At 53.0% G+C, this 26,701-nt stretch overlaps 1 protein-coding gene across 5 annotated transcripts; it reads left to right on the top strand.

Annotated features, from left to right (window-relative positions):
- The first annotated feature begins 2,266 nt into the window (after window positions 1-2,266).
- On the top strand, window positions 2,267-19,146 carry IFT27 (intraflagellar transport 27). Of its 5 annotated transcripts, none has more exons than XM_059186863.1 (8): window positions 2,267-2,367; window positions 2,675-2,773; window positions 7,798-7,877; window positions 8,247-8,306; window positions 9,368-9,427; window positions 11,365-11,482; window positions 12,432-12,541; window positions 18,898-19,146. In XM_059186863.1, exons 2-8 carry the CDS (start codon window positions 2,740-2,742, stop codon window positions 18,994-18,996), a joined length of 561 nt encoding a protein of 186 aa, XP_059042846.1. In that variant the 5' UTR covers window positions 2,267-2,367; window positions 2,675-2,739; the 3' UTR covers window positions 18,997-19,146. The 5 variants fall into 5 exon arrangements, with proteins under 5 accessions (XP_059042846.1, XP_059042845.1, XP_059042844.1 ...); XM_059186862.1 differs by having other exon boundaries at window positions 2,280-2,397; XM_059186865.1 differs by lacking the exon at window positions 2,267-2,367 and adding an exon at window positions 2,407-2,494.
- The last annotated feature ends 7,555 nt before the right edge of the window (window positions 19,147-26,701 follow it).

The raw sequence follows: 26,701 nt of genomic DNA, 5'->3' as shown, positions 1-26,701 counted from the left end.
ACTAGCTTTGTGGCCCCAGACATTAGCCTTTTCGCCATCTGGGCCTCAATTTTACCATCTATCAAACAGGGATGATACAAGCCTCGCAGGGGTTATTGTGACTATCACACATGAACATGACTAAATTAATTTAGTCCACAGCTTGGAATGAGGCCGACATTCAGTATGTACTCAAAAAAGGCCAGCTCTAGCCACGACAGCTGCTCAGGGAGGGGTCAGACAAGAATTTCTCAAGGGCCCTCATGGCTCCAAAACTCCCTGACCCCTTTAAATCCAGCGACAGTCAGGCAGCTGTCATTAGTCGTCAAGAATCTATAGAAGGGGGGCTCCTGGGTGGCTCAGTGGTTTAAAGCCTCTGCCTTCAGCTCAGGTCATGATCCCAGGGTCCTGGGATCGAGCCCCGCATCGGGCTCTCTGCTCAGCGGGGAGCCTGCTTCCTGCTCCCTCTCTCTCTCTGCCTGCCTCTCTGCCGACTTGTGATCTCTCTCTGTCAAATAAATAAATAAAATCTCTAAAAAAAAAAAAAAAAAAAAAAAAAAAGAATCTATAGAAGGCCCTTGGGATTGTGGAGTAAGCAGGGTAGAATTCACTATACACAGTTTAGCACCTTGCTGGAAAAATCTAAAATGCTCTCACAATGCTACCAGCCCAAATCACAGAGTGGCATCAATGAGAGGGAGAGTGGATGTGGTACAGAGGACTACAGCCTATGAGGGAGGCACCATTACCCCCTTGGAGGAAATGAGAGCTCCAGAAGGCTCCCCTGAGATGTATCTTCATGTCTAGGCTCCATGCATCTGCCTCAGGAGGGTGACTCACTCAAGGTCCTCTAAGGGGGTTAACAGGGTGACAAGGGGCAGGACAGCCTGGAGGGGGAAGCAGAAAGACCAGGCAGAGACCTTCTGACTCACCCGGGCCCGAGGTACCTGAAAAAGCTGTGCACGATGTCTTCAAAAAGAGCAGGTAAAAGGAACCAAGGAGAGACAGAAGGGCCTCAATGATAATCCCAGGAATGATTCCTAAGGAAAGAAAATTCCAGGCAACTTGCATTGTTTCTCTCGATTAGGGACTGAAAATTTCATAGCAATTTGTGAGTGTGCATGTGCTCACCGCCCTGCATGTGGTTGGGAGAAGTGCCTGGTGACAGAGAGGTTCCTGATGGGAATCCTGGGCACAGGCAGCTGTGCCCGGGGGCGGGGTCTCTTCCCTCTCAGCGCCAGCCACCCTGGGCCTGGGATGGGGGCGGGGTGCTTGACAGCAGGTGTGCCTTTGGGGTCACACCTGGCCATGATGTCATCACCGGGATGGTGATAAGCCGAATCTGTCCATATAAATTTCTTCTCGTTCATCCATTCGACAATCACTGTTGAGCCCCTACTGTGCACGAGGCCCCTACATCCTTCCTCTCCTGTGCGCCTCAGGACAACTCCAGAGGCGGGTTCTGCTGGCCCATCTTCAAAGATGAGCTAAGAAGCTCGGGGTGAAGCAAGGCGCCAGGCCAGGAAGACTGCAGGGATTTCAGCCTGATCTCCTGACCGACCGCCCAGCAACAGGGGCTTTGGGGGGCGGGGAGGTGCAGTCAGCGGAGATGGGCTTAAGCCTCTCTGAGGGACCCGCAAGGTTCTGGAGGCCCGCTTTCACTCAGGAGGGGGTCACACGTTCTCTACTGTACCGGGGAGGAAGTGGGTTCAGCGGAAGGTAGGACTTCACGTTCCTGAGAGCAACCCTCGCCCCCGGGGCAAAGTTTACTTGCTCTCCTTCTCGTTCACAGACATCCCTATAAACACGTTCATATTTTAAAGATTTTACAGCGCATAATATCGTTGGGCTTTAAATACCGGATTTCCCTGCGGGATGTGGGGCAAGAACCGGATTTCCTGATGCACCACACAGCCTTGCTCCCTGGTGCCCGCGACCTGGAGCCCCAAAAAACTCTGAAGTCTGAGGGGCTCACAGTTGTGCTTCTGCCCCTGGTGCCTCGTTACTGCGCAAGCGCCGCTACAAACTCCCGCGCGCCGGACCCGCCCCTCATGGGCTAACTCACTTCCGGAAGGGCGGGGGGGAGCGGCGAATCCCCCTTCCTCCCGCAGATGGTCCAAGCCAACCTCTGGCCAATCAGAAAGCTTCTCTTATCACCGCCTCTGGCTACGGAGATTGGAGCTTCCTTTCCGCAAACTTTCCGGCGGCGCGGGGGTGGGAGTAGCAGTGATTGACATCTCCCGTAACCATTCGTCAAGCGGGATGAGTTTGAAGCACAAATAGCCCTAAAGACTTGTCCGTGGAGGGAGGGCTGTTAGCCCCGCCCCCTCCCCCCACTGGCCTCCGAGAGCCTTCGGGGCGGGAGCTTTGGGTGGCAGCCTATCGCGGGTCAGTGGGGAGAAGGAGGTGGCGGGGCAGGTGGGTGAGAGGGAGTACCTCTGGCTCCGTGTTGGGGCTGCAGGCTTGCTGGGTCTCACTTTTCGGTCCCCGCTGCGGGCTCTGGGCTGGGAATGGGGTCCGCGTCGCCTTGCTCGCGCCTCCGAGGCCGCCCTCTGAGGCCTCGAGCGGAGCACCCTCTGGCCCTCCTCCGCGCCCCCGCCCCAGTCCTCGCGCCCGGTAGCCGCCCCCAGCCCAGCGGGTCTGTACCGCGGCCACAGGCCCCTTGAGCGTCTCCTCTCTCCACTTCCCTTCCCAGGCAAGTCCCCCAACGCCTCTAGCAGCCGCTCTTCCCTCTCTCGTCCGCGGAGGTAGTTGGTTACCATGGTGAAGCTGGCGGCCAAATGCATCCTGGCAGGTGAGTTTGAAATTTACAGTCTCCGGAGTCCAGAGACTTCCTAAGATATGAGAGGTTTAGTTCTAAATCGCCTACCCTCTTTCCCTTTTTTGTGTCTTCCAAAGGCGAATTAATGGAATGACTGATAGAGTAGATTCCGTTAGGGTGGGAGAGTTACCTTCCAGAGCGCATCTGTAGCTCCAGCGGACCTGCCCACTCCCGGTCCTGCTCCGAGACCACCTTCACCAGTTTTCGAGCTGTGTTCAGGACGAGCAGACCCGTTCTAAAAATAAAATAAAATAAAATTTTTTAAAAAGTCAGGCTAAACACACCGTAAGTGTTTCATCTAAACCGTGTGCTGTATCCCAGAGTCAGGGATCAGTGACTTTGGAGGTCTTTACATGTGGGATTTTTTTTTTCCCCCTGAGCCCACCCCCTCTGATAACAGGGATTGGAGACAATAATGTGCAGTTGACCAGAGTTTGCAACAGACCCATGTGTGTCGTGTTTAAGAGCCAGAGCTACTTGGCTAACCCAGTCTCAAGGGGACATGAATGTTGAATCCCCCAAATCTTCATTTTGTTGACTTCTGTATCTCAAGCATCCTGAATATCTGGAATCCAAGAGGTACTCAGTAGCCATGTGTGGAATGAATGACCGTGTGGCATTCACATTTGTGGTGTTTCCTTTATGTGTCTGCACCTTTAGGAAGATAGTCGCCTGGGTTTTGATCTGGGGCCTCTGAACACAGGTGTAGTTTTAGCGCACAGCAGGCACGGGTACTTCATTCAGTCCCCTTCCTGTAGCACACAAGTAGGTGCTGTATTGTTCTCTTACTGAGGCACTGAAGGGTCTCTTGCCCAAGGTTACCCCCTGCCCCCCAGCGAAGGAAAGTCATAGGCAGGATTTCAGCCCCCAGACCTGCCCAACTCCAAAACTCTTCACTTGTGTTAGCTTTGAACTCCGTGATCTCGCCAGGGTTCCCTGATGGGCTCAGGAAAGAAATGGTCAGAAACCATATAGAGGGAGAAGAGATGCCTGTTTGAATTCCTCTCTTCCAGACTGAAACTGATGACATTTTTAAGGGCTTTTTTAATTTGAAAATAAGACAGTCATACAGAAAGATGACTGACCATAGTAACTCAGATCATACTAGAGAGAAAGAAAAAAAAAAAAAATCCATGCTTCTCAAAAGAGGTAGTTTTTTTCTAGTTTCCAGAAACGCCAGGGGAGGCAGTGTTGTGTAACAGAAGTAATTCTGGCTGTTCCTATGTCATCTGGGACACAGCAACTCCCCTCAGCCTCAGTTTCCTTGCAGATACCGTGAAAACGTTTTTATTTTCCTCCATGGGCTTCTCTAACTGTTCTCTTCTTTCTTCATTCAACTTCCATCATGGGACTAAAGTACTGAGCACCTTCTGTGCGCCAGCACTGTATAAGGACCCTCAACCCAGGAATCTCAGTGAATCCTCACAAGAACCCTGTGGGATCGGTATTGCTGTCATCCTCGTTTACAGATGGGCACCTGAGGCCCAGAGACGTTAAGACATTTGCCCTGGGTTGCACAGCTGGATCTGGCAGAGCTGGCACCCAGACCCTAGTGATCTGATTTCCAGGGCTTTGTTTTCAGCCCGCAGCGCTACTGTCCCCAAGCCTCCATTCTAGACTCTTTGTCTCTCTTTACATCCACTCCCCCAGGCACTTTTTCCCCTGATTGCGGCCACCGACTGAGTAAGTGACTTGTGAACTCCAGTCTAGTCCTTAACTGCAGCCTCCTTTCAGGGCCTCAAGGGCATTTCCTCATGGAAGTTTCCAGAAACCAAAAAGACCTCAGCACAATGAATCAGGTCCCCCCCCACCCCCTGCCCACCACCATCACCAAATTCTCATTCTCCACACCACCCCCACTGCCTACACCCCCCCCCACTGGTTTTATTTTTCCTTTCCCTTCCCAGGCCTACTGTTTAAATTGAGTTTATCTGTCTTTTTTTCTCTCCTATAACTTAATCATGGAGGGACTTGATGTTCAACTTAAGTGTTCATTCATTCAACAGATCTTTATTGAGCACCTGCTGTGTGTAAGTCACTGTGCAAGGTAATAACGGAATACAGGGTGGAACCAGACCAGCCCCGATCCTGGCATCTCTGAGGAGGAATAATAAGGCTGTTCTGGGAGTACCAAAAAAAAAAACAAAACAAAACTGGAGAGACATTACTACCTGCTGCTGGGTGAAGGCCATTGCCAAGGTACTCCTAAGAGACACAGCAGGCAGGTGGGAAAGGAGTAAGCCCATCCCCCCTCTCCCAGCTGCCAGTCTCTCTAGAACTCACATTGGCAGAGCCGGACAGGAAGCCCCTGGCAAAGGAGACACATGTTTGCAAAGGCCCCGCTCCCGCATCACAAGGCAGGGCTCAGAGCTCAGGCTGAGGTAACTAGTGCAGTGTCAGCAGTGATGACAAAGGCCATGCGGGCTCGAGACCCAACAAAGGACATCAGGAGCCAGGAGCAGAGCGCGGGGTGTGGGAGATGCGGTCAGAGGTGACTGCGTACAGCTGGGAGCCATGGGCAAGTGGTGACGTGAGCAGTACCAGAGAGCTGGGTGAGCAAGACCACTTGGGACCTGGGGGTGCGACACGACCCAGGCTGTCGACAGATTGGGTGGAGGCCCAGCGTTCTCGTGGAAGCTTCCACAGGTTATTGGAGATACAGACAGAGCGTGGGAGAGGGATCCTGACCCGAGAGATGACTTGGGGAAAGAGTTAACGGGACAGAGCCACTGGGAGCAGAGGGCCAAGGACAGACCTACAGGAGTGGCCACATTTCAGGAGCAGGAAGTGGAAGAATAAGACCCGTGCAAGGACCCTGGGGCCACAGGGCCAGAGGACTCAGGAAAGAGGGGGCTGCTTCGGGCTGAGTCATCCTTCAGAGACATCAGGGAGCGTGAGAACTGAGGAAGAAGCCATTGGATTTGGCAATTAAGAGGTCACAGGTGACCTTGCATGGGGCCTTTGCAGGTGTCACCGTCTTTGTCCATCAGGGCCCCTCCCTGCCATCACCCCGGGCTCTCCCGGGCCCCGGGGAAGTCATCCTTGCTGATGAAACTGCTCATTTGTTTCTTTGCTCGATGCGCCCTCAGACACTTTGATTCTCAGCTTGTGCTTTTTGCCTTTGCACTTGTCATCGTGTTGCTCTGCAAACGTGTTTATCAGTTATTCCCTTCCCTGTGCTGGATCCCTCCTCAGCCGGCACATGAGGCTTTCCATAAGTGTGGGTGACTCTGACTGACAGTCGGAAGAAAGATTCATGAAATTAACTAGAACAAATAAATCTGTGGGGAATTTCACGAGCGAGAAGAGCCAATTTCTAACTGGATTCAGAAGCAAAATTGGAGTCAGGAGCGTGGATGCAGTCAAAGCACAAGAAGGAAAGCGATACGCTCTGTTTGTTCAGAGATGGATGGGTACCCCGCCACAGTCTAGTCCGCGGGCGCCCCTGACGGCAGGCAAGGCCTCGGTGATGGGGGCCTATCGGGGCAGTGTTAGAAATGGGTCAGGAGTGTCCCCGAGCTCTAGGAGAGGAGTGGGGTCTGCTGGGGAGAGTGAGATGCTGGAATTCTGGGCCAGTTACCCAGCTTTCTCTGAGCTTCGGACCCTTCCTCTGCCCAGTGAGGTTGATGCTGGCGACGGTACGGGGTGGGGGCTGGGAAGGAGGGAATCGTGGGAATGATTCCCTTCTAAGTCACGGTGGTAAACAGAAAAAAGCAAGACTGAGCAGCTCACTCAATGCTGGAGGAGTTCACGGGAAACGAAATGCCACAAGTAGTCAAGTAATTGTCTCACAAGAGAAAATTATAGGTGGGAAGAGTCAAAACTGAAAAGTGAACAGAGCAGCGGGCTGCGGAGAAGTCAAGTGAAGAGGCGCGTGGGATCCGACTGTAAACAGTGAAGGTGCGGAGGGAGGGGTCACACGTAGGATAGAGTCAGAGGCCCGAGAGTGCAGAGGCCCGAGAGTGCTGGGACTCAGGGCACGAGAGAGCAGAAAACAGGTGTTCAGGAGGAGCGTCAGTGCCAGACTCACGGCCCCAGGCCCCAGGCCCCGGAAGATCTTGCAGATGAGAAAAGTGTGGAGTCCCAGGAGGCTGAGCAGAGCCACGCATGGGGGCGGGGGGGTGGGGGGGCGATGTACACAGTGGGATTAAGGAGGGGCGTGGAGAGCCTTCAGCATCCTTGGGGGCAGGGAAGAACCTCCAGATTAAATATCTCCGGACAGTCTTGCAGAAGGTCCAGATCTCAGACTGAACCTATGCCATACACCTTCAGTTTGGAGATACCAATATACGGGGCTGTGGACTCCTAAAGGAAGGGCAGGGAGAGAAACCCCAGAGCATATAAGGCGAGCCTAGAGGAAACAGTGGCCGTTGAGGCAAAGCCCCTGGGAAGATGGGTCCGCAGTGGTCTCCAGCACGGGGAGGCAGGGGACAGAATGTATCACTTGCAAATGGATTTCAGGTTGATAAATTTAGCACCTGATCCCTTGCTTCCTGTAAATACAGATACCCTCCCAACCTCTACCCCCCTGTCCTAAAAGAAGCGTGCAGGGACCCACGGATGGAAGTTCTAAGCTCGAATTAGTTCCGTCAGGCAGGTGAGCCCCATAAGACTGAGCGGGTCACACACCCCTTTACCTTATAAGACTTCAAAGTAAATTCAAGTTTGAAAGTGAGAGTTTTCCCCCATGGGGTGTGTTCGGGGGCAGATGTCAGTTCTGTTTCTAGTGCTCGAAAGCGCCCCCCGCCCAAGCTCTGTTACCTTCTGGGTCAATTCTTTCGGATGAAAGGATTACCCTTGAAGAAACGCGACTGGGCTTTGAAGATCGCTCTCCTGGGCCCGTGGCCCTGCCAGCCACCTCACAAGTCCCCAGGAGAATCAACTACATTTTCTCTGAAAAGCCATTGAAGTTTCTGGTTTCTAACTAGCATTCTGGAGTGAGAGCTTCTGTGGTCAGATCGGAACGACAGTGATGGTTTTCTTCTCCAACCTCACAGGAGATCCAGCAGTGGGCAAGACCGCCCTGGCACAGAGCTTCCGCAGCGACGGGGCCCATTTCCAGAAGAACTACACCCTGGTGAGATGTGGGAGTTGGGGGCTGGTCGAGGCTTAAAGAGAAACGGTTGTCCCCTAACCCTGAAGGAGTGACTTTCCAGAATTTTTTAAGAAGCCCTGAGAGGTTTGATGAGAAGCTCTTTGAATGGCCACAAGCCACAGGGCACGAGGCTGTCCATGGAACAGACCAGCAGGTGGTCGGCCTGGTTCTCATGTGTTGCTCCTTGTGGGTGGGGACTTGGACGAGGCTGGTTGGTCCTGTCTGACTTCTGCACCAACAACCAATCCAGAACATAGTACTTGTGCCTTCTGGGTATTGGGTGTTCATCGTGTCCTGTGACATGCCTCTTGGGACCCTCTGATGCACATATTCTCGGTTCTCCCCCCACAGACAACAGGGGTGGACTTGGTGGTGAAGACAGTGCCAGTCCCTGACACGGGGGACAGTGTGGTAAGTGGTGCCCTTGACCCCAGAAAGGTCAGTGCTCCTCCAGCTGGGCTCAGAGTCTCTGGGGCCCATGTCATCTTCCCTAAGAGGGACACAGTGTCAGAACTTGGCCGAGGCTTGTCTGAGCACTTGGGAAACGTCACTGACCCAGGCCAAAGAAGGGAGTGTAAGAAGACAGGGATAGGGGCCCTGCACTCATAGAAGTGGTGTAGTACCAGGGTTCTTAACCGAGGTCCCTTCTTTGGAATCCGTAACTCTGGAAATTGAACTGCAAAGGCATCACGTGTATAGTACTATCCTGGAGAGAAGACGGATGAATCACCACCTTCCTAAAGAGGTCCATGAGGAAACACAGCTTGAAGTACCCCCAGTGCAGGGAGAAGGGCTAACATGAGTGCAGATAAGCGGCGCTCAACACAGAGTACAGCCCTGACCTTCAGAGCGCAGGTGCTGGGGTCAGAAGCCAGCCAGGGGCATCCAGTGCCCCGGGGGAGCCGAAGGGGAGACTTCTCGGAGCAGCAGCAGCAGGGAGGGGCCCTCGCATGGGCTGGCCGAGGTTGCATCGAGGGGCAGGAAGAGTCACCCTGCACCCTCTGTCCGAATCCCACCGCTCTCATCGGGGAAGGATGGCAGGCTGTCCTATTTCAAACACCTTCTCCAGGCCTACTCTGTGACCTGCTTTAAGAAGAATTGTTTTAAGATTTAAAAATCAATTTGGTTAACAAAGTGCAGAATGACCTTTTGGAAACCAGAGCACTTGTCAGCCTGTTTAGCATTCTGTTCTGCCAGGTGGGAAGTCAGCTTGTTCCTGGTATTTCTGCACTCGGGGTTAGGAGAGGTGAGCTGTTGCACGGAAAGTGCTAGTTGGTGTGGAAGACCATTGCGCTGCCCATCTCGGGCTCTCCAGATCGTTCCTTTCCCCCATCGTCTTCATCGAGCCTGTGGGAATGGGTGCATCTCACCATGAAGCCGGGTCTGCAGGGAGCGGAGGGTCACCTCGGGGACTTGTGGCCAGCCATTTGCCTACATGTAGATTTTCTGGGGACCTGCCTTTCTGGTTCTAGGAGCTCTTCATTTTTGACTCTGCCGGCAAGGAGCTGTTTTCCGAAATGCTGGATAAACTGGCAAGTAGCGTGCGATCTTTTCCTTAACCACCACCACCGTCCACACAAACTTGCCCCCTTCCCTGCTCTCCCAGAAGCTACCACGGCAGAATTCTTCCAGGAGCAGTCCTCCCAGCCTTGGGATGCACAGCCCCTTGGCCAGGAGGACTGGCACATGCGTGTTGAGTCCCTCTTCCCCCAGCTCTGGAATGGCCAGGTTCCAAATGCTCCCAAGCTGTGTGACTCAGTCCCCGCAGCGCTCTGGGCCCCCCTCCTTTGGCCAGCTCCCTCCTGATGGTGATGGTGCTGAGCATTCCGCACTCCCCAGCCTCGCAGGACAGAAGCAAACATTTTCTTCCCCTCTAGGGGGCACCCTGGAGGCCCCGTAGCAAGGCTCACCTTCCCTGCCCACCTCTGGGGTCCAGCCTGGGGTCCACTCTGGGACCTGCACCTGCTGCCCCCCCCAACCCCTGGGGGGTCCTCCTCTGGCCCACCCAGCCATCCTCGCAGGGTCCAGCTCCCTGTACCTGTCAAGGTAACAGTTCCGCTAATCTGGGCCAGTGAGCTTAATTAGAAGTTTTGAGCTCTCCAGAGCCCTCCCCTGCCTTTCCAAGAACAGCTACACTTTAATAGAAACTGTTTTCTGCCCCTTTTTTGTTGTCTAAGGGAAACAGATCTAATGACAGTCATTTCTCATGGGCTGGCTTCACGCATCCATCTGTGATGCCTACCACGTGCGTGCTGTGTGCATGGCCTCTCACTGGGTGCTGCCCTATTGGGCAGAAGGGAGGACGTGTCTGGACAAGCCAGAGGGGCACCGGTCAGCCCACAGCCTGCCTCCAGCTAGCCCTGACACAGGGCTCCCCAGCTTGATCCCAAGCCTATCCTGGGTCCCCTCACTGAGGCCTAGAGGAAGGAGGTGTTCCCTGCACGCACAAAGGCGAGGTCACTGTGGTTCTAGCAAAATTTCTTGAGTTAGTCCGCAGCGTGAAGTTGGTGGGGGGGTGTTGGGTGTTCATCAGTTCCGTTAAAGCGACAGCATAGCCTTGGGGTACAGTAAACCCTCCAGAGCCAATGCTGGACCAGCCGTCCAAGGACAACTTGAGGGAAGAGGATTCCTCCCCACACGCTGGGAGGTTACTGACACACCAGAAATAAACCAGGCTGTAATTGTGCAGGATAGGGGTCCTCAGAGACAGGGGCCTGTGTAGAGCCTCGTACACCAGGACGACGAGCATCACAGCCTCCGAGCAAGGCCGTCCTGTGGCCTTGTGCAAGGCCGCAGGACGTCCCAGGCCACAGCCCCTGAGAGCATAGGCCTGCTTCTTAATTGGGACAGCAAGCCCTGTCCACTTGTCGGTCTGGTTTGGATTAGGGCTGATGTACTGCAGGAGAAGCAGAAAGTGCTCTTCGCATTTTGAAAAGCCAGCCCTTATTAAGAAGATGCCAGCAAACAAGCTTCCAGAGGCTGGCTACTGGAAGAAGGATGCTCTTTTAGGCCTGCAAAGCAGAAAAACATAATAACTGACATAACAGTGGGCCCTTGAGAGGAATGAGACAGAGAATGAATGGATGAAACCAGCAACAGGCCAGAGCATTTCTGGGTCGGAAAAAAGCCTCAGTCCTACCCTAGTCTTTAAAGCATGTCTGATCTGAGCAAGTCAGTTACCCTCCCCGAGCTCAGTAGGGATCTTGAGACCAGCCATGCAAAGTTGGGAGGTTTTTCAACCACGCACAGAACGTGCCCAGAATGGCAGCCTGGCACAGGGGTGAGCCCCGGCCCTCCCCTTCAGCCCAGCCCTCCCATTGGTACCTGTGCGTGGGCTCAGGTGTCTGACTCCCATCCCCGTTGTGGTTTTTCATCTCCACCCACCACCGCTGCCGACCCCTCTTCGCTTCCCTGGGAAGTCCCACCTAGGAATCCTTACTGACATGCTCATCCTGTCCCTCTGGCACAGTGGGAGAGTCCCAACGTCCTGTGTCTCGTCTATGACGTGACCAACGAGCAGTCCTTCATCAACTGCAGCAAATGGCTGGAGAAGGCTCGGTCACAGATTCCAGGCACCTTCCTCCCAGGTAGGAGCTGCCATCAGCTGTGGGACTTCCAGCCGCAGCTGTCCCTCGAGTTCACGAGTTCAAGGTCATTGCAGAGGTGCCTCAGGCTAGAAAAGAGGGTGTGGTGCCCCTGGCTTAGAGTGTGGTGGTCTTCATGGTAACGGCAGCACTGCCTCTTAGCTGCCCCGGAAACCTCAGCGAGTTACCACACACACCTCTGTGAGTCTGTAAAATGGGCATGAAGACGCCCCTTGCCCCCCGCAGAGTCATGGCGAGGAGACTCAAGGACAATACGGAGAAGGTGCTGTGATATGAATGAGTTTTTATTTCTGAAAGCCAGCCCCGGGGATGAATTCCTCATTTTCTCCTATATGTGGGGCACAAGTAAACATTCAAGTCCTATTGTCACTTCTGAATGCTTTAAATCAGTTTATTTTTCATCCCTATGTGAGATCAACAAATTCCCCTCATTAGAGACCAGGGAAAGCGATCTCCAGAGACGGGCTCAGAAATTAGCTGCAGCTGATGCAGCTGGGAACAGCTCTAAATTGCCTCCGAGTCCCTGGCTCTGAGCCCAGTCCTTAGATTAGTATTAATGACCATTTTTAACGTCTGCTCCATGCGCTCGGAATTATCGCAAATGCTCGCATAAATTTGGCCCTCGCCTTGCAGCCTGAAGGAGACAGGGCAGACAGATCGGCGTGAAGTCTGGAAAAGGGGCCGAGGGAAAGCTGGGTGTGAAAAGCAAAGCCCGGTGGCTTTCCCGAGGCAGGGGTGGGGAGGGCGGGTGTGCAGCCTGGGAGCCTCTCTCCCCCTCCGCCTTCCCTGGTGCTCAGCACCGGGAATCAGTTGGCCTCTCCTCGACAATGTTTTAGACCCCTCAGAATTAGTATGCTTGCCCTCTGATCTCCCCAGCAGCCCTCCGGGCTGCCACAGTTAAACCAGTTAAATGGTTGTTTCTTTTGAGCAGGTGTGTTAGTGGGGAACAAGACAGACCTGGCCAGCAGACGAGTGGTGGATTCGGCTCAGGCCCGGGCATGGGCCCTGGGCCAAGGCCTGGAATGTTTCGAAACATCCGTGGTAAGTAGCCCCGCTCGCCCCGGAGCCGAGTCTGGAGTGGGCCTCTGCTGGAGGTGGTCTTTCATGTGATCTTACGGCCTCGAACCCCACCATAGGCAGAGTCTCCTCTGGAACTGACATGCACATTCCTGGTTCAAAACCTTTCTCGATACAGCAGAGTCACTCATGCACTTTCAGGAAAGCAGATGCGCCGGCCTGCGCCGACATAGTTGTATCTCAATTAATGAGAAATACAGGTGCATCGAGTTCGGGCATAGCGACCCTTGGTGTCCACGTGAGATAGTGTGGGTTACAGTGCCCTTGGAGCATTATCTCACGGGCCCTCATAGTCAGTACCGTGACCTTGGGTGCTGGTCCCATAATCCCCATTTCCATGTTGAGAAGGTGGAAGTGACTTGTCCAGGGTCATGTGATTTGTGAAGAGTCGAGCCTGGGCTATGAGTGCTGGCTCCCTGTCCCAACTCCCCGAAGCACCGGCGTGACACCAGGCCACAAAGTACCCTCCTTAGAGTCCGCAGGAGCCCTTGAGAGAAAGGGGACAGCCAGCGGTTTTGCTACTGGCGCCATCTCACAGTTCTGGCTATCCAGCGCCTGAGAACGCCGTGCCTGTTTTTGAGACCTTTTAGGTCCCAGCCTCCCTGCAGCCAAGGCACAGGCATGGGACCCCGTCTGCACCAGTCAGACATGCTCCTATCAGACTTTCCAGAAGGGAGGAAAGTAACAACTCCCCCTGCAGGAGCAACCCAGAAGTATCCATTCTAGCCAGCAAGGGGCCAAGGTTCGTGGCTGCAGCGCCCCTCACCAGGGTTGATGGGGAGACTTGCAAAAGCCTGCGTGGCCAGAAACACCCATGGTTGTCACTCGGACCTCACTCCTGGCCTTCTGGCCCCCTGGCCTGAATCTTTGGCCTTCCAAAAGAGTCAGTGAGCTAGTTAAGAAACAGTCTAGATGTGGTTTTCTACTCACACTGCAGATACTTCCACTGTTACGTTTACAAAACTTGGCAAGTCTTGCTGTTCAGTTGCTGTGTGGATGTGAACTTTTTAAAATCCACCCCCCCACACCAAAGCGGTGTAGCGGCGTGCTTTCTTGGGAAAGTGTAGCAGGTAGAGGCCAACACTCTGTCCGCTGGGGGTGAGGCGGAGAACTTAGCCTGTTCATCAAGCTGCCAATGCCTCAGCCTCCTCACCTGTAAAATGGGAATAAGAAAATCTATTCCTCGTTGAGTGATGAATGTGCGAATTCCGTCAGATGGTGAATAGGAAAACATCAGCACAAAGTCTGGTGCATAGGAAACGCTCAATAAATGTTTGCTTTTGAAGTATGCCCATTCCCCCTAGAAATCTAATTGATACTATTGTTACTTAAAAGTTTCAGATTCATAGATGATACAAAAATAGATGTCCCTCTTGCCTCTGTCCCTATGATCACAGATGCTAAACTAATGAATTTTGTATTAGCAGCTTTTACGGGATGGAGGGCGTCTCCCCTTGTAGACGGTGCCCCTTTGAGCCAAGCGAATGGTGTACTACCCGCATCAAGCCATATTTCACTACTCCCTCTGCCTCCATTCACGTTTGTGGGATTGCCTCCCCACCCCAGGATCCCACAGTCCCCAGAACTCTTGATGGAGCTCAAAAATTAACGCCCACTCCCAACTCATGAGTCATCACAGGCCACTGGGCTACGTGCTTCAACTCTGCGTGGGTGTTTGTTGCTGCGCCAGCAAAACGGGTGGGTATCAATTATGCCAGGGGAGGCCGTGGTTAAGCACTTGGTATTAACTGTGTAAGCTAACTAGTCCCCGGAGTTGACGCTAACAGAAGCACCACTGGCAGCTCGGGTAAGAAAGCTGTAATTAAAAAGGAAATAGAACCCGATGCCGCCTGAGACGCAGCCGAGCCTTGACACCTGGCGCCCGGCTCTGCCCTCCTGATGGCTGCGTGGCGGCCACCGTCCTGACGGTCCCCACGCGGTCGTCTGACCTTCTATCTCTCTACCCTTCATTCCATCCCCAGAGCAGGCTCGTCTTAAAACTGGAACTTGGCTCCCTTCGATGCACCATCCCCCACGTCCCCCATCGCTCCTAGCACCCGCCAGTCTGCTTTGTGTTTTTCTATGACCAAGGGTGTTTTTAGATCCCACATATAAGTGAAAAGATGCAGTATCTGTCTTTCTCTGTCTCGCTTGTTTCACCGAGCATAACGTCCTCAAGGGTCACCCACGTCATCACAAATAGCAGGATGCCCTCCTTTTCGAGGCTGAATACTATTCCATCATGGTCATTTGCATACCAACCGCAGGTTCTTTAATTCATCTGTTGATGGACACTCGGGTTGTTTCTGTGTCTTGGCTGTTTCAAGTAATGCTGCAGGGAACATGGGGGTGCAGGGGTCTCTTCAAAGTAGCAATTTCATTTGCTTTGGCTATGTACCCAGATGTGGAATTGCTCAATTGTATCCTAGATCTACTTTTAACATTTTGAGGCACCTCCCTATGGTTTTCCACAGCACCAGCTTGCATTCCCACCAACAGTGCACAAAAATTTCTTTTTCTCCATCTCTTCCCTGACACTTGTTATCTCTTGTTTCCAGGGTAATAGACATCCTAACAGGTGTGAGGTAGTCATCTCATTGTGATTTTGATTTGCATTTACCTGCGGATGCGTGGTGTCCGGCACCTTTTCATGGGCCTGGTGGCCGCTTGAATATCTTTTTGGGAAAAATGTCTATTTGCTCCTCAGTCCATTTTTTAAATCAGACTATCAGTGTTTTTGCCATAGAGTTCCCAGAGTTCCTTACATATTTTGGATATTAACCCCGTCTCAGATGTGTGGTTTGTAAATAGCCTTTTCATTTTGTGGGTGGTTTCGTTCACTGTGCAGAAGCTTTTAGTTTGGTGTAGTCCCATTTATTGGGTTTTGCTTCTGTTGCTTGTGCTCTGCCGTTACAGCTGTAAAATCATTGCCAAGTTTCCTGCCCCAGAGCTTTTTCCCAATGTTTTCTTCTAGGAGTTTTATGGCTTCAGGTCTCAAGTTCAAATCTTGAATCCATTCTGAGTTAATTTTTGTGAATAGTGTAAAATAGGGGTCCAGTTTCATTCTCGTGCCTGTGAGTATCTGGTTTTCCCAACATCGTTTATTAAAGAGGTTAGCTTTTCTCCACTGAGTATTCTTGGCCCCCTTGTCAAATACTAGCTGTCCGTGTAGGCAGGGGTTTATTTCTAGGCTCTCAATTCTGTTCCATTGGGTTTTAGGTCTGTTTTTATGCCAGGACCACTCTGTTTCGATGCCTATGGCTGTTTAATATAGTTTGAAATCAGGATGTGTGACGCCTCCCACTTTGTTCTTTTTTCTCAGGATTGCTTTGGCTATTTGGGGTTTTTTATAGTTCCTCTTGGACTTGTTTTAAGATTTTATTTATTTATTTGAGAGAGAGAGCGAGCGTAAGTGGTGGGGAGGCAACAGAAGACGGAGAGAGAGAATCCCAAGCAGACTCCACACTGAGCACAGAGACCAATGTGGAGGTTCGATCCCTAAGATCGTAACCTGGCCCGAAATCAGGAGTCAGGCATTTAACTGACTGAGCCACCCAGGCGCCCCCCCCCCCCGCCTTAGACTTTCTTACACCCTTTGAAACTTGACATTTTCAGACCAAAAAATGAAAAAAAAATTTTTTTTTAAGCAAGTTCTAAAAAAAAGTTCATCTCTATAGGACAATATTAAACACAAATTCAAGAAGGATCTGAGGGGAGGGCTCTCCTCTTACAGCAGGGTGAGGGAAGGGAACTGACCTTTGTTGAGTGCCTACTGCGTGCTAGGCATCTGTACACATTATCTGCAGAAGCTTCTAGCCTCCCGACAAGACAGCCAGTGCTCTCCCTGTTCTACAGATGACGAAGAGACTCGAAAGCTTGTGTGGTTCTCCCTGGTTGCCCAGCCTTTGAGCGGCCGAACCAGGACTAGAATGCCAGTCTAAGCTTGAGAACCTTCTAGAAGGAGCTCTGGCCTCCCACAGAACCTACTTTGGGACTCTCAGAGGCAGAATTCTAGGCCAGATTGAGCACTAGTCAGAGAGTCTGATCAAAGGATCTTTTCATACAAAGCAAATATACTCTCTAGTATGTCAGTGAGATTATGATTAGTCTTTAACAAACGGGTTCCTGTCATCGGCAAACCCTCGTAATGCATTCAGAAAATGGTGCTGTTGACATCTGCTACTTCAGGAGTGCTCCGTGGCATATAGAAAGGCTCAGCTCCACTGAATTTTTACTTTTCATATTGCATTCTCCCCAGATCTTGCTTTCGGGAACTTTCAAATTTATTTGGAAATCCTTGTGCATGTCCTACGCAATCTTCATCCTCTGTCTGCTCCTTACTTAACTATGCTTTCAACTGGGGTAACATTCTTTTTTTGGAAAGGGAGGAGGGAAGGGGCAGAGGAAGGAGGAGAGAGAGAATCTTAAGCAGGCTCCACGGACAAAGCAGAACCCAACATGGGGCTCCATCCCACAACACTGAGATCACGACCTGAGTGGAAATCGAGAGTCAGATGCCCAACCGACTGAGCCACCCCGGCGCCCCCAGTGTAACATTTTACTATTGACGTTGGTGTTGCCTAGGGCTTTATGTTTCGTACAGCCAAAGTTGCCTCGCGGATGTGATGAGTTTGTTCCCTTCTGTCTGACGGCTGGGGGGGGTGGGCCTTGGGGGTCGCACACTTAGTACAGGTGCGCTTCTCGGCTACAACGTCCCCTGTTCCTCAGTGGCACCCCCTCTTTTTCTGCTCTTGGCTAACTTGTCCCATTCCCATTTGGGAATTCCCTTGTGAGAAAGTCTAGGTAACGCTCTCTGTGCGAACCGGTTTCTGTTGCGTGTTTCCGTCTCCCTGGCTGTCAGGCGGAAAGGCTGTTCTCCAGTTGGGGAACTCAAATCCTAGGCTGGGCTCCGCACACCCCAGCAGCACCCCTGGGCCACAGACAAAGCGAGGGCACTGAGCTCGATGAGTTAAAAACATTCTGCCGTCTGGAAACCCTTCCCTGTCATTGGGGATATCTCATTGCCTCGTGGCAAGGCTGCGCTTTTGCCATCTGTCAAGAATGGTCTGGAGGTGGGTTCTTATGCGTGCATAGCTTGAGCCTCTGTCCTCAGAGTAGCGGATTCCTTCTTCTGCCAGCTTATTCTATAAGAAAAGAAAAAAAAAAGACACGCGTGCACACAGAGTGAGAGAACACTAGCTAAGCTGAGAAACTACGGTTTTCCTTCCTCTAGAGCTTGCCATGCTCACCCTGTGGGACTGGTTCTTCCCACCCTGTGGAGGTCATCTAGGGCCAGCTCCAGAACTTGTCTAATCGCTCAGAGAAGTGGAAGTCCTTCGGGCACCTTTGGTTACAAAATAGTCATCGCAGTTACGAAGACGCACAGTGCTGGGCACCTGAAAACTCTTCCCCACGTCCAGTCAGGGCTCGTTCCTGCCATGGGAAGCAGGGCCGGGCCTGCCCTTCCCACCCCCAGCCTGCTGCCTGCAGGAGAGGGAGCTCGGGCAGCTTGGCTGGGACCCGCCGCACTTCCTCTGGACTTGTCAGGTGTCTCAGGCTGGCGCCTGGGAGCACTGCACTGACGCACCCTCCCCGGCCCCTGGGCAGAACCCTCCCCACCAAGCTTCCCGCTCATGAGTGACCCCGCATCATCCCCTCCTTCAGCCTTGGTTCCTGGCCCTCGGCTCTTGTTGGGGCCCGTCCCCCACCTGCAGCCCATCCCTGCCGAGGCCCCTTGGGGTAGCTCCAGGCTGGCTCTCCTGCTCAGCTGGCCGCTGGCTTAGGCCAGTGCTGCTCCACACAGCCGTCCACACAGCCAGCCCCGGCTGATCTTGAGGTTTCCCAGGCCTGGCTCCAGCACCGGCCTGAGCCCCTGGGCCTCGGGCTTTCTCTTGCAGCCTCCCACTGAGCTCAAGGGGAGGGAGAGACACCCCAGGGGTCAGGGCCACAGTCTGCCCGTCCTGAGTGAGGCAGCAGAGAGGACTTGCCATTGTTATTTTGCCTGGCCCCTTGAGGGCCCCAGTCAAAACTAAGCGACAAGAGCCTCACTTTAGCATCCCGGCACATCTGGGGCGAGCGCAGCCGCAAGCACGGGCTCTGTGGAAGCATCCAGGTGCAGCCCCAGCCCCACCACTGAGGGCGTGAGGCTTTCGGCAAGTTAGGTAACCAGTCTGTGTCTTGGTTTCCTCCCTGTCACAAGGGCGCGCTAGTAGCCAGCCCTGCTGTTCTGGGGGACAAAGGAGGTGTGGCACCTGCCGCGAGGGGAAGGGGAGTCCTGAGCAGGTGGAAACACCACCAACTTCTCCACCTTGCCTCTGCAGAAGGAGACGGAGAACTACGAAGCCCCCTTCCACTGCCTGGCCAAGCAGTTCCACCACCTGTACCGGGAGAAGGTGGAGGTTTTCCACACGCTGGTGTGAGGGCCCCGGGGCGGGCAGTGCCTTTCGACAACTTGGCACCGCTGGGGATCCGGCAAGGACTCCGGCTCCTGGGGGAGAAGAGAAGCTGGACTTGCTTCAGCCACTTTTGATATATCCTGACAGCTTTAAATAAAGTGAAAAGATGTAAGAGCCACGGCTCCTTCCGTTCTTGGCTGGGGTGGCCCTGGTTCCGTCTTGCCCTTGGGCTGCCAGTTCTGGGCGGCGCTCAAAACCTTGGTGGCCCCGGCACCTGCGGGGGCTGGCACCCATCAGAGTGGGTGGTCCTGCCAGCCCCGAAGGGCCTGCACCCATGGCGTGGCCCACGGTGGGATGCTCGGCTCGGAACTGGGCCCACAGCTGCTCCTCCTAACAGATCCGGCTTTGCTGCCCGTTTTGCTGCCCAGATGCCGAGCTGCCTTGCGATGGCCATGGTCACCGACCAAACAGGGCCCTCTGTCGGCCCCCTTGGGGCCTCCTCCCGAGTAAGGTGCCCCGCCCTTCCCCGAGTGCCCAGGGAGCTGTGAACCAGGCCACTCTCCTTTGATGACCCTCCTCTCGCAGCTGGGCGGGAGTCGTAATTCTTTGCACTAAGCTTGACTCTTTTCCATCCCGTGCCTGCTGCCAGATTAATCTTCCTAAAACCTCACTTTCCTCATTTCACTCCCCTGATTAAAGACCCACAGAGGTTCCTCGGTGCTTTTTACACCAGGGCCGTGGGCCACGGTCTGGCACGGAAGGCCCCCCTGTCACCGCCATGGGGGGGCCTCAGCTGCTTTCAGTCCTGGTGCCACGGAGGGTTTCCCCCTTGCCCGCTGTCAGGTGCCACCCCTCCCAGTTCGTGGGAATGGGGGCCTTGGTGCAGAGCACCAACTTTGCAGGTAGACAGACCTGGATCTGTCCCAAAGATCGTGATGGTCATGAAATTTACTCTGGGTGCTGTTAATGACCTGAACTAAGCACGTGACCTGTATTAGCTGACTCAGTCCTTACAATGTAGTCTTACCATCCCGCTTCTACAGACGGGGAACCGGAGTCAGAGAATCTGGTAGCTGAGCCGAGGGGTGACAGAGCCAGGATCGTGGACATCAGAGCCCGGCTCACAGCCACAGCCTCTTCGGCCTCCCTCCTCCTGCCCTTCCCCCTTACCCCCAGCTTGCCCTGGCCTGGAGCAGGTGGAGGTCTTTCCACCTTCAAAGGGTGCTGGCTGGGCCGCCCCTTGAGGTGACCATGAGGAGTAAACTAACAGGTGAAAGGCAGGGGTGGGGAGGGAGCACATGGTGTCCCCCCTTCAGGCCCCATCCAGCCCCTTCCTCTTCTGGCTGTTTCTCTGTGGGAGCTCACAGTAACAGCAGTCTTCCTGCTGAGTCACTCTTTCAGATGGTGGGCACCGAGGACCTACGGTGGGTCAGGCATTTCTCTAGGCGCCCACAATGCCAAGCTGCTGATCTCATGTCACGTGGTGTGCAAGGGAAACCTACAAAAAACAACCAAGGAGCCATGGAGGGGGCATTTCCAGTTGCTCCAGAATTGGTCCCTGGGACCCACCACTACAGACAAAGATGCTAAGAGATCCCAAAAGGCTGGGGCCAGACACCTTCCCTAGGGCAGAATTGGCGCTGCTGCCAGGAACTAGCCCCGGGCCCCTCTGCTCCTGCCCTCCCCTGTTTATGTAAGAAAGATGAGTGGCAGAGAGGAGGGACTGTGGGTAGATGGGGCGTTGGTGAGTGGGTGCCTCTCCGGCTCCTGCCCCACCCCCCGAGAACCCTCCTGAGGCCGAGGGCAGTGCCAGCAAGAGGCTGGCGCCCCGCTCCCCTTCCGGATGCTCACCGCACTGCGGGAGCTTCATGCCAGCTGCAGGCACAGGGTGGTGAGGGTGCCCTTGGGGGAGCCTGGCACACATGCCTGGGACTTGTGCCAGATCCAGGGGGATCTGGTGGGGAGAAGTCGGTGCCACCGGCAGGAAGAACAGGTCCCCCCCTCAGTTGTGCAGGACCCACATAGAGTGGAGTCAGTGGGCCCCCAGACAGATCCTGGGCAAAGGGAGCTGCTTCCCACCCGGAAAAGGTTGGGGCCTATTCTGCCTGCAGTGCTGCAGTGGGGGGATATGGCTGTCGCCTCCTGAGGAGATCTCAGCCACCAAGGAGACTCTGCCGCAAAATGACCAGACACTGATCTCCACGGAGAGGAGACGGCTGGTAGGTGGAAGCAGACCAGGAGAGGCGTGCAAGGGAACCGGAAGTAGCCCACCCCTGACCCCTCTGCTCCAAGGGAAAAGGAGAAGACAAAGCCCTTGCTACTCATCCTGCCCCTTCGGTAGAGGAGCTCTGAACCAGGATCGGGTTTCGAACCCGCCTGGTTTGAGTCCTGATAAGCAAAAGTACCCACCATATGTGGGATTGTGCAGTCAGGAAGACCCAGTGGGAAGGGACTCAACGGAGCAGGACAGAATAAAGCAACTCAGGAAAGCAAGGTGGTCGAGATTCTCCAATAAACATACTACGAGTCAATAAGTGATCAAGATCATTGCAGACTGTGCTAAGTGCCACGCAGACATCGCTGGGGTCAGTGCCGGGGTGACTGGGTTGGGTGGGCAGGAAGGAGTCTAAGGAAAAGTGACATTTGAGCTAAGTCCCCCAGAGCCGTGGGACCCCAGGAGGGATGAGCTATCAGGCAGTGAGGACAGCAAATGCAAGGGCCCTGCGGTATGAACAAGCGCAGAGGATCCAGGAAGTTAAGGCCAGTGAGGCATAGTCTGGTGTGTGCTGGGAAGAGCAGAAGGAGGCAAAACAGAGGCCATATCAGAAGGAATGGCATTTTATTGCAAAGGCAACCAGAAGCCAGTGGGAAACAGTGTAGCTTTTATGAACTCCATGCCCCATACTATTTGGGGAATCTAGGAAGTGGTTATTAATGTCTTCCCTGGCCTGAAGACCCCATTCTCAGCGAGCAGATGTTTATGAAATGCACACCAGGCCTGCCGATGTACTCGTTCGACATTTGCTGAACACCTACTATGTGCCGGTTCCTGTTCTGGGAATGGGGATTTATCAGTGAGCAAAACAAAAACCCCTCCACTCCCTCTAGCACAGTGAGAGAGAGAGGTCGGGTTAAGTGGGGAAAGTAACCATCTGGCAGATGGCGACAGAGCAGGAGAGTGCAGGGGACGGTGCTGGGGAAGGGGCGTGGGTCAGGAGACCTTCCCGAGATGGAGTTGGCATTTAGGTAAGATCTGAGAGAGCAGAGTGATTGGCACCCTCCAGTTCGTGGGGTGGCCCATCTCCCACTTTCTGTCCCTGGCATGCAGCCCTGGGACTCAAGATGAGCACAGCCCATTTGTACGGACTTGGTGGGGGTAGGGGTGGGCGTGTGGGGAAGGAATGCCACGCTGAGTGGGACCCTGTCTTAGAATCACCTACAATCCAGAGAGGAGAAAGCTGAGCAACACTTGACTTCTAAACCTCAGTGAAACCCAAAGAGCACCCCAGCCAGGGTCTCCCACCCGCCGTGGGAGGGCACAGGAGCCAGGTCTCCTCCCGCCCCTGCATCTCTTTTAGGACCGTGGGGGAAGGTTCTCACTGCCCTCCATGGCTTCCTTCCTTCTCTGAGGAGTAGCTTGGGGCCAGGGCCTGGCCTCTGCGTTTGCTCCCTGGTTGTGTGAAGCTGACTGTCCCTGCTGCTTGCTGACATGGCCGAGGTTCACCCACTAAGAGGGCAGGGAAGCACAGGCTAATGGGAGAGGGTGAGGACTCACGGGTGGGTAGAGTTCTGGAGCCAGTGTTCAGAAACAGAAGCATGATGTGACCATCAGGTACTTGCCCTGCTGAGTCCTTTGCTGGGGTCCCACCACGGAAGGGTTCCTTGTTCCGATGTGGATGGTGTGGGAGGAGCCCCCAGGCAGGTGGTCCCTAAATGCACTGGCTCACTGTGACACTTCTGCCCCGAAAGCCAGCTCTGCAGTTTCCCAGGCTAAGACAGGTGCTTCGGTCAGACCATCTTCTGCAAAGACTCACGGGCAGGAGGTAACCCACTGCAGTCGCTGTCTATGTAAAAATGCATTCATTTCAGTGCTTAAACATTGTGTTTTAAAAAAGAGATTAGGGCTGCCTGAGTGGCTCAGTGGGTTAAGTCACTGCCTTTGGCTCAGGTCATGATCCCAGGGTCCTGGGATCAAGCCCTGCATCGGGCTCTCTGCTCTGCAGGGAGCCTGCTTCCCCCTCCCCCTCTGCCTGCCTCTCTGCCTACTTGTGATCTCTCTCTCTCTCTCTGTCAAATAAATTAATTAAATCTTTAAAAAATAATAAAATAAAAATAAATAAATAAGAGATTATTGGGAAAATGTCCTGTCCCAAACTGGGGTGATAGTAACCGCAGATTCAATGGAGTCCTGGATGAAAAGAGTGTTTTTCTAACCTAGATCTGTGGGACAGGTTTTGCCCATCCTAGAGATGTAGAGAGAAGCCTTCGGTTTTGCCCTTGCCTGCCCCATTCCCCTGTCCGTGTCTGGGCAGGGCCGCCTCTATGCTGGAGAAAGCTGTGGTTGTGCTCTCGAGGAGCTCAGGTCTGGTGGGCAGGGAGGGTTTCCAGGAATCTTACAGGGAAATACCTGATGCTAACTGGAGAAGAGCATTCCAGACACTAAGAACAGCATATGCAAAGGCCCTGAGGCACGAAGCTAGGGCCCCTCTTGGAAACCATGCATGCAGGGTAAGGCAAGGAGTGAGGACCGTCCAGCAGGTGACAGCTGGGGAGGACAGACAAGATCATGGAGCTTGGAGATCAGGTGAGAGACATCACAGTACTCTGACTGAAAGCCAATGGGATGAGATAGAGCCCCGCCTTTGTCCATTTTCAACATTAGCAAAAACTTGGGAAACATATTTTCAGCCCAACTTAGAGTTGTCTATCTTTTCTCCTTTCTTCAGAGCACCAATTGATTTTTTTCTAATGGGTTATCCTTTATTTACTTTAGAGACAGAGAAAACAGAGAGAGAGTGACTTCTTTCGGTTGCAAATTGTTAGCGATAGAGCCCGGATTAAGAACTCAGGCTTGCCAGCCCTTGGTGGGTTTTATGATATTTATGTATACAATACCCGTTCACTCTTCCACTCTGCCAGTAAATCGAGCTGATAAATATGAAGCGGGTAACAGCAGAGCGCTTGTTTCCATCCTAAAAAGGCAAGAAGCCTGGGAAGGCTCATTAGAAAATATCAAAGGGGCAGTGTTCGAGTTCAAGTTCAAGTTCAAGTATGACGTAAGGTGGGGGGAACAGTGTGTTCTTGAGGAAGCCATGACTTAACTGGTTCTCAGGGCAGAGCACAGGGGCGGGATACCAGGGGGACTGGATACCAGGGGGACTGGACAGGTTGGTTCCTGGAGGGCAGGGCCCACACCTGATATGCCTTGCAGTTTCTCTGGAAGAAGCTGGGGCGCAGTGTGGCAAAAGCACTGGTGTCACATCGGAAGAGTGGAACTAGAGCTGTGTCTGTGTGTCTATAGGCAAAGTGCTTGCCCTCTCTGATGCCCAGCTTCCCCATTCATCAAACGGGTATAACAGCATCAACCTCACCAATGACTCCGTGTAAATTATGGTATACCAAACCTCCTTTTGGAAGACATGACATATAGTAATGCTCAATGCATAGTAGGTGATTTCCACATTTTCTTTAGTTAACTATGCCTTTTTTAGAAGTGCAAATGTATGCTTATTGCAAGAACGAAAGTCAGAAATGACCAAAAAGTATGAAGAGGAAAACGGAAATTATTCATATGCCACCACCTGGAAATGGCCACCATTACCATTCCGGTGCGTGTACTTCCATCCTTTTTCTTTTGCGTATAAAATTCCGTGTATATTTTTAAACCAAAAAAAAAAATCTGGTAACGCCATATATGCTATTTGGGATTTTTCTCTCCTCATGTAGCAATATCTTGCAGGCATCAAAAAATGCGGTTTTACACAATCGTTTTATTTCTTTTTAAATCATGAAACATTTTAAAACGTGCACAAAATTAGAATGGATACTCAGGAGCCCGTCGGCCAGAGTCAGAACGTGCATGATTTTGTCGGCATTGCCTCCCCCCATTCCCCTTTCCCTGACTGTTGTTAATAACAGTTTAAACCAAATATCAGCCCTCCTGTCATGTGTCTCTAAGCCAATCGCGAGGCCATTATCACACCTGATAAAATTAACAACCATTCCTTAGGAGCAGCGAATACCCAGTCAAGATTCAAATTTCTCCAATTAGCTCCAAAGGGTTCCTTTCTAGTTGGTTTATCCCATGGTCATTTTTAATGACCCCCTGCTGATGGGCTCCAGGTTTCCAAGTTGTCACTCACGAAAAGCACTGAGGGCAACATTATTTGTGGACCCCTGTCCAATTATTATTTCTAGGACAAATTCCTAGAAGGGGACTTTCCAGGTCAAAGCCTATGCACTTTATTAAGGCTTTTAATAGCATTTGACAAATTGTCCGCCAGCGCAATCGTACCAATTTGCACTCCCACCAGCAGGGACTGGCATCCTGGACAGCCTTGGGTTGTTCATGAAAGGAAATTAAAGGGAGACAAAGCAGGTGGGAGAAAAATAGAAAAGAAGAGGAGCTGGAGGGAGGAAGAGGGTGCAGAGAGAGGGGTGACGCAGAGGTCTCGGTGCCCCCTGAGTGGGACCCCCCCATCTCTCCCCTCCCCACCCACGCTCCAGGTGCCAGCCTGCCCGAGCCCGAGAGATGCTCAGAGAGCCAAGGGTCCCAGCCCACCGGCGACTACACCAGATTAAGTCCTAAAGCAACGATTCAATCCTGACGGAGAACAAAGCTGGAGCAAAGACTCTTCGATTCATTCTAATTAGGAGCTGCCTTTCCAGAGAAATCAGGAGCAGGCTGCCACCACGGAAGGGGGGCGGGGGGCAGTGAGGAGCTGCAGCCCAGCTGTGCTCGAAGCTTATCTGTTTTCCTAAAATCCCAAAAGCTTCATCCTCTGTGGTCACAGTCCAGGGGCCCCTGTTCTGAAGGTTATAAATTGGACTTGGGCAAGACTTTCCACCACCGGAGACCAGGGGATGTTCTGTTCTTGCACTTGCTCAGGGCGGGGTTGAGGGGCAGGGAGGGGGCCCCCACGTAACTCCTGAGTAGGTCGGTACCCTACCTTGCTGCTGTTGCTTTTTTGTGCTGGCTTAAAAATGAAAATTAATCTCAGGGTTGAGAAGAGTAAATAAAATGAAGATACATTTGAGGCCTGGCTCTGGCTCTTACGGGCTAGGTAAAGTCAGAGTGTCACTCTGGAGGGGGACGACATGACGCTTGCCTTGCCTATGACTCGCCCCCTTCGCTGTTGGCACCCATGTGTCAAGTACAAGCCCTCTAGTCCGAGGACTAAAGTCATCAATCTCCAACTGACGATGGGAACTTAGGACTAGGGTAAGTTCATGGGTTTAGAATGAGCCCAGAACGCTCTTGAGTGCTGTATCCTTCATAAGATGGTATTGAGATTAGGAGCACAGAGGATCTAGGTCGTTGTGAATTCTTGCTGGTGTGAAAGGAAGTTCTCAAGCAAAGACCAAGAACCCGTTTCATGAGCAACGCATGGGGCAGTCCACACGTCCTATCTCAATTTCATTTTCTATGGCAGCTCTGTGAAGTAGACATTCTGTACTCAATTTCACACAAAAGGAAACTGAGTTCCAGCAGGTGTCGTGACTCATCTGA

This window comes from Mustela lutreola, chromosome 8, assembly GCF_030435805.1.
Source record: "Mustela lutreola isolate mMusLut2 chromosome 8, mMusLut2.pri, whole genome shotgun sequence".
Taxonomy (NCBI): domain Eukaryota; kingdom Metazoa; phylum Chordata; class Mammalia; order Carnivora; family Mustelidae; genus Mustela; species Mustela lutreola.
Note: the sequence above shows the minus strand (reverse complement) of the source record. Positions and strands in the feature narration are given on the sequence as shown.